Source organism: Rhynchophorus ferrugineus, unplaced genomic scaffold, assembly GCF_030347505.1.
Source record: "Rhynchophorus ferrugineus isolate W39M unplaced genomic scaffold, kcgeb_rfMv2 rfM6, whole genome shotgun sequence".
Taxonomy (NCBI): Eukaryota; Metazoa; Arthropoda; class Insecta; order Coleoptera; family Curculionidae; genus Rhynchophorus; species Rhynchophorus ferrugineus.
In genome coordinates, this window is record NW_027472585.1 from 5029674 (window position 1) to 5044255 (window position 14582).

A 14582-nucleotide genomic window follows, 5' to 3' on the forward strand; every position below is an offset into this window, starting at 1 on the left:
TTCCTTGAAAGAGTGTTTTGTACACAAAATCAAATTGTAAATAATATATTTTGTAATCAATAAAATTTTAGCATTTTACCATGTTAGAAGTAACATATATAAAACTATTTTTAAATAAAATTGTGCAATTCTTTATCATTTTGTTTTCTATTATTAATTTCTGTAATCTCTCATAAATATCTCAAATTATAAAATCAGTTTTATTTTAAAAGGACTTGAAAAGTTTTTAGAATAATTTCTATATAAGATTATGAAATTTGAATTTGACGAAAATTATACCGAAAACAGGTACTAACTCTAAAACAGTTCGTACCTTAGTTTATTGAATTTAGTTTTGATTCCCTATATGTGTGAGTTGTTGAGTTTACTTAATGAAAATATACTTTTGTTTTGTAAGGCAGATTACTTTTCGCGAATTTTTGCATCTGACTGGCTGAGAACTAAATGTTTAGTGGATCTATATGTGTTAAAATCATGTCGCGAATTATATTTAATCACAATGTTTTGACATTTTTCTTCTGTTTGTACAGAATCATATCTGAATTATAACGCTGGGTTTTAATGATTTAAAAGTGGTGTCAATTATAATGAATTGCATGGAGGACTAAACAGGCCTGAAGAGAATACATTTTTAGACTTATTGGAAAACAATACATCTCAAAGTATCAATAAATATTCAGATAGGTTGACGGTTGATAAATTAACTGTTTTCAGGCGTTTATATGTAATAGGAAAAATTCAAATGTTGAGAAAACGGCTATCACACGAATTTATTAAAAATATCATTTCGAACCGCCTCAACATCGCGGTTTTATTACTTGCCAGACAAAATGAGCAGATTTTTCTGTGCCTTCTTATGGCTGCTGGAGCAAAGTGAATCTATTATTTAGCGGAAAAAGTCAAGGGTTATTTCGGAAGAGCTCTCCATTCACACTGAAATGGAATATTTAAGGATATAAAGTCTTTCTGTGTTTACGATGTGATTAGAAAACGTTTAAATCGACGTCTCGAGGATGAGAATCAAAATGAAAGACTGAAAGAACTAAGGACAGAACATCAGTAAAAGAACACTGCGAAAAACAGAACAAGAATGAAGTAGCAAAAGGACAATGAAATGTAAAAGAAACGGAAGTGTGAGAGTTGAGAAAGAAGAAGTAGTAAGTTAGAAACAAGAACAGTAGTATTCTTATATGACGTGTGCATAATAATCGGTTGAGTCCGATGAGTCTTAGCCCATCCGGACATACGATTTAGTAAGTCATTTTAATTAACTTCATAATTATTTTCACCATTACTTAACATGTGAATAAACAAACTCGTCTTTGTATATTAATTTACGCAAAGAAGAGGGGCAATAAATTTTTTTTTGTTTACAACATTGTTTTCCCTCCTTGGCAACTCAACAGTTATTAAACATTTAGTTTTGATTCCTTATATGTGTGAGTTATTGAGTTTACTTAATGGAAATATACTTTTGTTTTGTAATGCAGATTATTCTTCGCGAATTATTGCATCTGATTGGCTGATAACTAGGTGTTTAGTGGATCTCTATGTGTTAAAATCATGTCGCGAATTATATTTAATCACAATGTTTTGACATTTTTCTTCTATTTGTACAGAATCATATCTGAATTATAACGCTTGGTTTTAATGATTTAAAAGTGGTGTCAATTATAAAGAATTGCATGGAGGACTAAACAGGCCTGAAGAGAATACATTTTTAGACTTATTGGAAAACAATACAGCTCAAAGTCGCAATAAACATTCAGATAAGTTAACGGTTAATAAATTAAGTGTTTTCAGGCGTTTATACGTAATAGGAAAAATTCAAATGTTGAGAAAACGGCTATCACACGAATTTATTAAAAATATCATTTCGAACCGCCTCAACATCTCGGTTTTATTGCTTGCCAGACAAAATGAGCAGATTTTTCTGTGCCTTCTTGTGGCTGCTGGAGCAAAGTGAATCTATTATTTAGCGGAAAAAGTCAAGGGCTATTTCGGAAGAGCTCTCCATTCACACTGAAATGGAATATTCATGGATATAAAGTTTTCTGTGTTTACGATGTGATTAGAAAACGTTTAAATCGAATAAAACTACCAATTTCTTAAATCAAACGACATATATCGTGCCTTTTGATTATCTCTTATTTAGATCGATACAGTATGACTTGGTTTGCACACAGTCTCGAAATGGTGCCAAACCAACATCGTTTGTTGGCGTAGAATCGTCTTGTTATCAGAAAGATAGGAAGAAATAGAAGATGATGAAATTTTTTTGATTTAAATATATTGTATCAATATTTTTCAACAAATTCATTTTTAAGCGAAAATATGATCATGTATTGTTTATTCTAATATTTAGTTGTGAACACAATGGTATAGCCTTTGTGTATACGTGATTTATAACACTATAGGAAGAATGTCACACAAATATGACCTTTATAAAGACTGCACATTTCTAATATGATTGTTGTTTGTGTGTTTCTTTACGGTATTCACTTATCAGTATTAAGTATTTAGCCCATGTTGACTACAAAATAGTAATACTTATATCTACTATAAGGAATCATCAATAAATCCAGAAAATGTTCATAGATAAACCCTCAATTATATCTCTACATAGTTTTACTATGTTATTATTATGCAACCGTTGACACGTTGCATTACGAAGCCGCTAGCTCGATAGACGGCAATTAATTGTCTATTAGTGGCGAAACGTGGAAAATCCAATCGTATCGACTGTAAAGCGTCGGCGGTTTATTTGTCGGTGCCGAAAAAGGGCGGCCGGTGAAATTGGATGGATACGGAGAAGATTACGCACAAATGAGTACTGAACAGGGTGCTAAACGAATTTCGAATAAAACGGGCATTTAGAAAGGTTCTTAGTACTGTTTTTATTTTTACGAAACAATATATTTGAGTTTACTATAAATTTAATCCAATCACGTGTTTAAAATATATGTTTTGTTTGTTTTAAAACAATGAGGAATTTATAATATTGCATCTTGGTATCTAGAGTCAAAATGTAATAACTTCCTTTCACGAAAATAAATCCGTTTTAAAGTTGATTAAAAACTTGTATTTTTAGTCTCAACAATTTCATAAATTGTGCAGTCGGTAAGGTTCCTGGGAGATCAATTCCTGAGATTCGCAATAATTTTATAAATACTGCAAGCTTTCCTTAACATAATTTATGCAGCTGATCCTGTAAGGTTTTAAAATGTCAGATAATGTTACTTAAAGCATAAACATTTTCAAAAATCGCCTAATTCCGGAGTTTCTGGTATTTGGAAAATTCTGAAGTTGTAGATACATTGTCCTAGATTACTGAAATTTAAACGAAAGATATCGCAGTTCAGACTATTTACCTCATCCCTTTTGATGAGTTGAAGGATTGTAGGGCGATTGTAGGAATGAAGTCTCAAATTATTTCAAAAGAAATAATAACAATTTGTCAAAAACGGCTTAGACATTAGGTAATTTATGATCATACGATAATATAGAAAACTATATCTATATATATAAACATATAATGCAACTATCGAATACTAATAATCGTGTGAATGAATATAAGCTTTAAATAAGGCGCAATCTCGAAGCGTTTTTATTCAATTTTAAACATAATTTAACAAGGAAACGATCGTAATATCTCTGCTCGATTTTCTTCATTTTTTTATGTTGATAAATTACTTTTAATTAGGTGGCGGGAAACGAAGTACGGGTTACACCATCTCCACCAGAAACCATAAGCATGTCGACGGCTGTGATAAATGGTAGCAACAGCAATACGGAGGATTTTACCAAGCATGTATTTGGAGGTAAGAAATTACATTATGTAATATAATGAACGAACTAAAATATCTTAGTTAATATAACATATATGTCCAGCGTTTTGACATTCAAACGTTTGTGATAATGAATATTTTTATTTCGAGCTGAAGTGAATGTGACAGAACCAAAATATAGGTTATTTGGGAGCTTTTTCTGTATTTTTTATTAACGTAATAGTGTAATTAATACTTCTTACTGTAGTTATCTTATCTTGGAAACTATTAAGTCACATTTTTTATTGGCTTTAAAGATATTTTTGAAGTCTCTCGATAATGAATATTTTTATTTCGAGTTGAAGTGAATGTGACAGTTAACACATTGTTTTAAAATAAAAAAAAACAGTCCAAGGAAGGCGATATTCCAAAATATAGGTTATTTGGGAGCTTTTTCTGTATTTTTTATTAACGTAATAGTGTAATTAATACTTCTTACTGTAGTTATCTTATCATGGAAACTATTAAGTCACTTTTTTGATTGGCTTTAAAGATATTTTTGAAGTCTCTCGATAATGAATATTTTTATTTCGAGCTGAAGTGAATGTGACAGTTAGCACATTGTTTTAAAATAAAAAAAACATTCCAAGGAAGGCGATATTCCAAAATATAGGTTATTTGGGAGCTTTTTCTGTTTTTTTATTAACGTAATAGTGTAATTAATACTTCTTACTGTAGTTATCTTATCTTGGAAACTATTAAGTCACATTTTTGATTGGCTTTAAAGATATTTTTGAAGTCTCTCGATAATGAATATTTTTATTTCGAGCTGAAGTGAATGTGACAGTTAGCACATTGTTTTAAAATAAAAAAAACATTCCAAGGAAGGCGATATTCCAAAATATAGGTTATTTGGGAGTTTTTCTGTATTTTTTATTAACGTAATAGTGTAATTAATACTTCTTACTGTAGTTATCTTATCATGGAAACTATTAAGTCACTTTTTTGATTGGCTCTAAAGATATTTTTGAAGTCTCTCGATAATGAATATTTTTATTTCGAGCTGAAGTGAATGTGACAGTTAGCACATTGTTTTAAAATAAAAAAAACATTCCAAGGAAGGCGATATTCCAAAATATAGGTTATTTGGGAGCTTTTTCTGTATTTTTTATTAACGTAATAGTGTAATTAATACTTCTTACTGTAGTTATCTTATCATGGAAACTATTAAGTCACTTTTTTGATTGGCTTTAAAGATATTTTTGAAGTCTCTCGATAATGAATATTTTTATTTCGAGCTGAAGTGAATGTGACAGTTAGCACATTGTTTTAAAATAAAAAAAACATTCCAAGGAAGGCGATATTCCAAAATATAGGTTATTTGGGAGCTTTTTCTGTTTTTTTATTAACGTAATAGTGTAATTAATACTTCTTACTGTAGTTATCTTATCTTGGAAACTATTAAGTCACATTTTTGATTGGCTTTAAAGATATTTTTGAAGTCTCTCGATAATGAATATTTTTATTTCGAGCTGAAGTGAATGTGACAGTTAGCACATTGTTTTAAAATAAAAAAAACATTCCAAGGAAGGCGATATTCCAAAATATAGGTTATTTGGGAGCTTTTTCTGTATTTTTTATTAACGTAATAGTGTAATTAATACTTCTTACTGTAGTTATCTTATCATGGAAACTATTAAGTCACTTTTTTGATTGGCTTTAAAGATATTTTTGAAGTCTCTCGATAATGAATATTTTTATTTCGAGCTGAAGTGAATGTGACAGTTAGCACATTGTTTTAAAATAAAAAAAACATTCCAAGGAAGGCGATATTCCAAAATATAGGTTATTTGGGAGCTTTTTCTGTTTTTTTATTAACGTAATAGTGTAATTAATACTTCTTACTGTAGTTATCTTATCTTGGAAACTATTAAGTCACATTTTTGATTGGCTTTAAAGATATTTTTGAAGTCTCTCGATAATGAATATTTTTATTTCGAGCTGAAGTGAATGTGACAGTTAGCACATTGTTTTAAAATAAAAAAAACATTCCAAGGAAGGCGATATTCCAAAATATAGGTTATTTGGGAGTTTTTCTGTATTTTTTATTAACGTAATAGTGTAATTAATACTTCTTACTGTAGTTATCTTATCATGGAAACTATTAAGTCACTTTTTTGATTGGCTCTAAAGATATTTTTGAAGTCTCTCGATAATGAATATTTTTATTTCGAGCTGAAGTGAATGTGACAGTTAGCACATTGTTTTAAAATAAAAAAAACATTCCAAGGAAGGCGATATTCCAAAATATAGGTTATTTGGGAGCTTTTTCTGTTTTTTTTATTAACGTAATAGTGTAATTAATACTTCTTACTGTAGTTATCTTATCATGGAAACTATTAAGTCACTTTTTTGATTGGCTTTAAAGATATTTTTGAAGTCTCTCGATAATGAATATTTTTATTTCGAGCTGAAGTGAATGTGACAGTTAGCACATTGTTTTAAAATAAAAAAAACATTCCAAGGAAGGCGATATTCCAAAATATAGGTTATTTGGGAGCTTTTTCTGTTTTTTTTATTAACGTAATAGTGTAATTAATACTTCTTACTGTAGTTATCTTATCATGGAAACTATTAAGTCACTTTTTTGATTGGCTCTAAAGATATTTTTGAAGTCTCTCGATAATGAATATTTTTATTTCGAGCTGAAGTGAATGTGACAGTTAGCACATTGTTTTAAAATAAAAAAAACATTCCAAGGAAGGCGATATTCCAAAATATAGGCTATTTGGGAGCTTTTTCTGTTTTTTTTATTAACGTAATAGTGTAATTAATACTTCTTACTGTAGTTATCTTATCATGGAAACTATTAAGTCACTTTTTTGATTGGCTTTAAAGATATTTTTGAAGTCTCTCGATAATGAATATTTTTATTTCGAGCTGAAGTGAATGTGACAGTTAGCACATTGTTTTTAAATAAAAAAAACATTCCAAGGAAGGCGATATTCCAAAATATAGGTTATTTGGGAGCTTTTTCTGTATTTTTTATTAACGTAATAGTGTAATTAATACTTCTTACTGTAGTTATCTTATCTTGGAAACTATTAAGTCACATTTTTTATTGGCTTTAAAGATATTTTTGAAGTCTCTCGATAATGAATATTTTTATTTCGGGCTGAAGTGAATGTGACAGTTAGCACATTGTTTTAAAATAAAAAAAACATTCCAAGGATGGCGATATTCCAAAACATAGGTTATTTGGGAGCTTTTTCTGTATTTTTTATTAACGTAATAGTGTAATTAATACTTCTTACTGTAGTTATCTTATCTTGGAAACTATTAAGTCACATTTTTTATTGGCTTTAAAGATATTTTTGAAGTCTCTCGATAATGAATATTTTTATTTCGAGCTGAAGTGAATGTGACAGTTAGCACATTGTTTTAAAATAAAAAAAACATTCCAAGGAAGGCGATATTCCAAAATATAGGTTATTTGGGAGCTTTTTCTGTTTTTTTTATTAACGTAATAGTGTAATTAATACTTCTTACTGTAGTTATCTTATCATGGAAACTATTAAGTCACTTTTTTGATTGGCTTTAAAGATATTTTTGAAGTCTCTCGATAATGAATATTTTTATTTCGAGCTGAAGTGAATGTGACAGTTAGCACATTGTTTTAAAATAAAAAAAACATTCCAAGGAAGGCGATATTCCAAAATATAGGTTATTTGGGAGCTTTTTCTGTATTTTTTATTAACGTAATAGTGTAATTAATACTTCTTACTGTAGTTATCTTATCATGGAAACTATTAAGTCACTTTTTTGATTGGCTTTAAAGATATTTTTGAAGTCTCTCGATAATGAATATTTTTATTTCGAGCTGAAGTGAATGTGACAGTTAGCACATTGTTTTAAAATAAAAAAAACATTCCAAGGAAGGCGATATTCCAAAATATAGGTTATTTGGGAGCTTTTTCTGTATTTTTTATTAACGTAATAGTGTAATTAATACTTCTTACTGTAGTTATCTTATCATGGAAACTATTAAGTCACTTTTTTGATTGGCTTTGAAGATATTTTTGAAGTCTCTCGATAATGAATATTTTTATTTCGAGCTGAAGTGAATGTGACAGTTAGCACATTGTTTTAAAATAAAAAAAACATTCCAAGGAAGGCGATATTCCAAAATATAGGTTATTTGGGAGCTTTTTCTGTATTTTTTATTAACGTAATAGTGTAATTAATACTTCTTACTGTAGTTATCTTATCATGGAAACTATTAAGTCACTTTTTTGATTGGCTTTAAAGATATTTTTGAAGTCTCTCGATAATGAATATTTTTATTTCGAGCTGAAGTGAATGTGACAGTTAGCACATTGTTTTAAAATAAAAAAAACATTCCAAGGAAGGCGATATTCCAAAATATAGGTTATTTGGGAGCTTTTTCTGTATTTTTTATTAACGTAATAGTGTAATTAATACTTCTTACTGTAGTTATCTTATCTTGGAAACTATTAAGTCACATTTTTTATTGGCTTTAAAGATATTTTTGAAGTCTCTCGATAATGAATATTTTTATTTCGAGTTGAAGTGAATGTGACAGTTAACACATTGTTTTAAAATAAAAAAAAACAGTCCAAGGAAGGCGATATTCCAAAATATAGGTTATTTAGGAGCTTTTTCTGTATTTTTTATTAACGTAATAGTGTAATTAATACTTCTTACTGTAGTTATCTTATCTTGGAAACTATTAACTCACATTTTTTATTGGCTTTAAAGATATTTTTGAAGTCTCTCGATAATGAATATTTTTATTTCGAGCTGAAGTGAATGTGACAGTTAGCACATTGTTTTAAAATAAAAAAAACATTCCAAGGAAGGCGATATTCCAAAATATAGGTTATTTGGGAGCTTTTTCTGTATTTTTTATTAACGTAATAGTGTAATTAATACTTCTTACTGTAGTTATCTTATCATGGAAACTATTAAGTCACTTTTTTGATTGGCTTTAAAGATATTTTTGAAGTCTCTCGATAATGAATATTTTTATTTCGAGCTGAAGTGAATGTGACAGTTAGCACATTGTTTTAAAATAAAAAAAACATTCCAAGGAAGGCGATATTCCAAAATATAGGTTATTTGGGAGCTTTTTCTGTATTTTTTATTAACGTAATAGTGTAATTAATACTTCTTACTGTAGTTATCTTATCTTGGAAACTATTAAGTCACATTTTTTATTGGCTTTAAAGATATTTTTGAAGTCTCTCGATAATGAATATTTTTATTTCGAGTTGAAGTGAATGTGACAGTTAACACATTGTTTTAAAATAAAAAAAACATTCCAAGGAAGGCGATATTCCAAAATATAGGTTATTTGGGAGCTTTTTCTGTATTTTTTATTAACGTAATAGTGTAATTAATACTTCTTACTGTAGTTATCTTATCATGGAAACTATTAAGTCACTTTTTTGATTGGCTTTAAAGATATTTTTGAAGTCTCTCGATAATGAATATTTTTATTTCGAGTTGAAGTGAATGTGACAGTTAGCACATTGTTTTAAAATAAAAAAAACATTCCAAGGAAGGCGATATTCCAAAATATAGGTTATTTGGGAGCTTTTTCTGTATTTTTTATTAACGTAATAGTGTAATTAATACTTCTTACTGTAGTTATCTTATCTTGGAAACTATTAAGTCACATTTTTTATTGGCTTTAAAGATATTTTTGAAGTCTCTCGATAATGAATATTTTTATTTCGAGTTGAAGTGAATGTGACAGTTAACACATTGTTTTAAAATAAAAAAAAACAGTCCAAGGAAGGCTATATTCCAAAATATAGGTTATTTGGGAGCTTTTTCTGTATTTTTTATTAACGTAATAGTGTAATTAATACTTCTTACTGTAGTTATCTTATCATGGAAACTATTAAGTCACTTTTTTGATTGGCTTTAAAGATATTTTTGAAGTCTCTCGATAATGAATATTTTTATTTCGAGCTGAAGTGAATGTGACAGTTAACACATTGTTTTAAAATAAAAAAAAAACAGTCCAAGGAAGGCTATATTCCAAAATATAGGTTATTTGGGAGCTTTTTCTGTATTTTTTATTAACGTAATAGTGTAATTAATACTTCTTACTGTAGTTATCTTGTCTTGGAAACTATTAAGTCACTTTTTTGATTGGCTTTGAATATATTTTTGAAGTCTCTCGATGTTTCTAACCTTTTGAATGTTAAAACATTTTCATTAAAGTTTCAGCGAATAATGGTTTTGTATCATTATTCCATTATTTATTTTCGTATAAAATTAATTAAACTCTTGTCATTTTTCAATTTAAAATGAACTAATCTGTACTGCAGGCTCAAAATTAATACTTGAAGGAATTCGTACAATTTCGTCAGTTACAACGAATGGAAAAACAGTGCAGGCGTACATATGGCCGAAGTACTGCTATTTTCAGTCTAGTAGTTTTTTGATTAACGACAGTTGTCAGTCGATAGTTCCCAATGTTAGTTTTTACATTAACTTCTATAAAACCCGTACTTTATTTTCTTGGTCGATTTTCGCATTTCTGTGGGATTTAAGGAATGGAGATTATTGAAAAGAACAACAAAATGCAGTATTATTTACTCTAGCGGTTATAAATAAAATGCTTCAAATACTTTAGACTGTATATCATATACTTATGATTATTTTTAACTGAAATTGGTAGAATCTTATTATTAGAAAACTGTTTAACTTAGTTTTTCTGTTTTAGGTGGTGCAGCACATGGTAAGTATAGTTAGTTAACACAAGCATAACAGCGAGAAGAGATCAAGAAGAAAGTTGCGTAAGACCCGACAACTTCACTAAACCCCGCTCTCGTCATCATTAAAGTTGCTTTAGTTTAGCAGGTGAAAATTCTCGGTTGAATTTGTATTCTCCGTTGTTTGAGTGGGAAGTTGATAGCCTACGAGACTTGCTTAAATTTACTTTGGTTGCGTTCAGAGTGGGGGATTTTTCTTATTTCGTTATAATGAATATAAATGGTTATTATGTTGGTCTGTCGGGTTTCAAATTATCTGAACCGAAATTATTACGATCTTCACTGAACCTTTTAGAACGACTGTTCCAGGGATAATTGATATTCATTAAAATACTATGTTTTTATTCTTATAGTTAGGTGTTATATAATAGAATATTTATTAACTAGTAATATTATAGATGATTCATTTATTTATTAGAAGACATGTTTTACTATATATATATATATATATATATATATATATATATATATATTCTTTAACTTTTTTTTTTCTCAGTCTCTTTGTCTCATTCGATTTTTCTTCTTCTATGAAGTATTGCTTTGATACATTGATCCTAGATTTTTCCTTTTCATCCTTGCTTCCCGTATTTTCTTTGCTTGTCTTGTGGACTCCATATGCTGTTAGTGTCCTTTCCAATTGTATTATCTCCTTTATATGTAATTTGCTAGTGATGTAATATTGAAGTCTTTTCTGTCAGTCCTTGTTATATCTCTGATGTTTTCTTTGGATTAAATCTTAATTTACCTTTCGCAACCAAGTGTCAGTTCGATCGAAATCGAATCCACTTTCATGTTAGTATTGCTGGATTGTTATTTTCTTTTTACAGCAGAATATAGCAATATTGTTCAATATTGTCTAGCGAAAAATGAGAAAACTGACAAATGCTTACAATTTTGTAATATTAGAGCTTTGATTAACGGAAATATAATTCGCAGAAAAAATATATAATATTTCTAATAATTATATCTCTTGATAATTATAAAGCTATTCCTAAAGACATTACAAAAAAAGGAAGAAAATATCCAAAAGCGTTTAATTGTCTATAATGGAAAAATAATTTTACATTTTGTTAGTAACATTTATTTAGCACGAATTTTGAAATCTTTAAAAAAGTCTCTCTTACTACAATTTTGTCAGATGAGTAAAAAATCTTATCGTTTGCTTAGAGGATATATTATCTCTGATATTATTGCACTGATCTTTTAGTAACTCAATTTCATATAGGGGTGTAAACTTCGTAACTAGGTCAAAATAACGTTTACCAAAGGGTATTATATATGACCGAATTTTTATAACTATCACTTTCTTTCCAATCTCTTGATGTAGTATTTTACTAGCCGTACACTGATATTATTATTAAGTACACTATTATTAAGATTTACGTTGAAAATGTTATCATAAGTCCCGTCGACGATTTTCGTGACAAATAAAATGGATACCGCTCTCATGTATCAACTTATTATATTAAAAAATCATCTCCTTATTATAAATGTTTGCTTCTACAAACGTTCATATGTTTATTAAGTTGTTGTTGTTATATAAAACATATTGTTTTGTTAAATCAATCGAACTACCTTAGCTTTACCTATAACTGATGCTCATCGTATTATGTCGTATAATTGTATGACTAAATATATGAATCAACATTTAATTATTAAAAAATGGACCAAAAATTTAGCAAGGAAAACATAAATGCAATACTAACTAATATAAACTTCTATATATACTTCTGATATTTTTGGTTTGGCAACAATTTTATAAAATATATTTGATTAGAATTAGTCTTCCTTCGTGCGAATCGGTAAATCTTCTGATATAATTTCACATACGCGTACATATCAACACGCATTCACAGTAAACTTCTTATTTTGGAACCTTTGAATCACTTGAACAATAGAGTCACTGGCGCAGCCTTACAGCCAAATTCCATAGCTCTACACTGATCTCAGTATATGCTGATATAAAATAAGGTTGCTGTAGGTTGATAGCTGGGAGTTTTGGCCAAGCACCTAATACATTTTCTTGAACTTGATGTTGAGTTTATTGTGTTTTTTTATATGCTACTTCCGTCTGAGCCTGGTATTCAAGGTCATGTCAAGATATTTTGCTGTCTTGACATATGGAATTTGCCTGTCGTTAATAAGCTCATGTTGTGGCGTGATCCTCTTGTTCGTGAATTCAATGTGTATAAATTTAGTTTCATTTAATCACCATTTGCAGTCTATTTTTTTTAATATCTTTCTTTCAAAGCTCGAGAATAGTTTCGAGGTTTAAAAATCACTTTCTCAAAGAGTTTAGCCATAACTGGCAATAAAGAAATAGGGCGGTATGATTTAACACATTTTTTTAGACAGCATTTTTACTATATTTTGGTATCATTATGACTTCAGCAGTTTTACATGCATTTGGTACACAGATTAACCGAATGCAAGCACCATCTACAACGAAATTCTAAGGCATAGTACGCTAAGACAAATAAAAACACTATATACATTATGATACTATATAAATTATGATACAGGCCAAATTACCCATATTGATGTGAAGGAATTTGATACCAATCATAAAAATTTTATTTGGTTATCTCGATTCATGGATAAATAATAAATTACATTATAAATTGATTTTACCCAAAAAACTAGCAATATTATATAGTTATTAGTCTATTATAGTTAATCTACTATTTTTACATAAAACATAAAATATTAACACCAATACCCGTAACATAGAAATAAATAAATACAACTAACTAAATGAAATTGAATTTCTATTAACTGGCCCCATACCTTCATTCGCACATAGTCTATACGGAAAAGATAATTTACACTATGGTCGTTTATCGTTTAAACTTTACTTAGTTGTTCCTAACGTTTATCGATTACATATCTATGGCCCACATCCAATTAGAAGTTTAAAGCTCAGTCTGGATATATCCAGACTAGTCTGGAAATTCCCATTTGTCTCGATATTTGGAAACTCAGTATCTTACTAATGAATGAAAATCGCTGTGGCCGTTTTCGAGGAGCTATATAGAGAGGATTATTTGGTATATGTCTCTAATAGGTAACCATCATTTTAGTGTTTCATTAAATGGGTGCCTTTAACTAAGATTTGTACAGGTTCTTAAGAAACTTAGTGCTGGAAAGTTACCTCAAGGTTTAAAATTTAGGGGTTGTTAAAACTTTAGTTTCGAAAACTCGTTTTTCTATAGGGAAATCCAAAAGATAATTGCATTTTATGATGTTAATTTCCGTTAAGTTTCACACCACTGGATATTATAACAAAACCATCACAAGTAAGGTTATTTTCAGAAGTGCAATAATAACTTAAAATATAAGTATAGATAATCTTTCTTTACTTTTATGTTATAAACATAAATATGGAATAATAAATGAACTAATACCATGTCTATATTTTAAAACACGGAATATATGATTAAAACAATTTTGAAATTGATATTTGACTTTAGCTTGTGTATTAAAATAATAACGAACACTATTAGGTAATTTATTTATTGCAATTTATAAAGGTATATTAAAGGAATTTATTTACAATAATTAAATAAACTATTAAATAATCAATATAATTAATAAAAGTTACATACCTTATTGAGTTAATTGTTAAACACCTTAATACTGTTAAACACTTTAATAATTAATACTATAAAACATTTACAATATTATTGTTAATATAGTCCTATGTGATCCATCTATGTAAATAATGTATTAAGTTTCATTTTAATAGCTGCATGTATTCATTACTTCATTTATGTATTAATTTGCATCAGGTTGATTTATTGAATAATTTCTTTACCTAAATTTTTAATTAAATTGCTTCGTTCTTTGCTTATTTATTCAACTCTTCGATCTTTAAAATAATAGATGTAATTTTTTTTGTTGGTAGATGTGTTTATTTTAAGTTATCATTTCACATATCTTATGTTGCGAGTTGGAACAGTTTCAAAGTAGTCGTTTCTGAGTTTTTAGGAAACAACAAGTGGAAAACCAC

The 14582-nt window shown here is 28.6% G+C and overlaps 1 protein-coding gene across 3 annotated transcripts in view; it reads left to right on the top strand.

Moving 5' to 3' along the window:
• LOC143198891 (band 7 protein AGAP004871) overlaps window positions 1-14582 on the top strand; it is a 165740-nt gene that overhangs the window by 3965 nt on the left and 147193 nt on the right. For all 3 annotated transcript variants that reach the window (XM_076408503.1, XM_076408504.1, XM_076408505.1), the window contains exons 2-3: window positions 3704-3821; window positions 10525-10539. In XM_076408503.1, the coding sequence (XP_076264618.1) occupies window positions 3755-3821; window positions 10525-10539 (82 nt within the window). In that variant the 5' untranslated portion in view covers window positions 3704-3754. The remainder of the gene's footprint in view (window positions 1-3703; window positions 3822-10524; window positions 10540-14582) is intronic.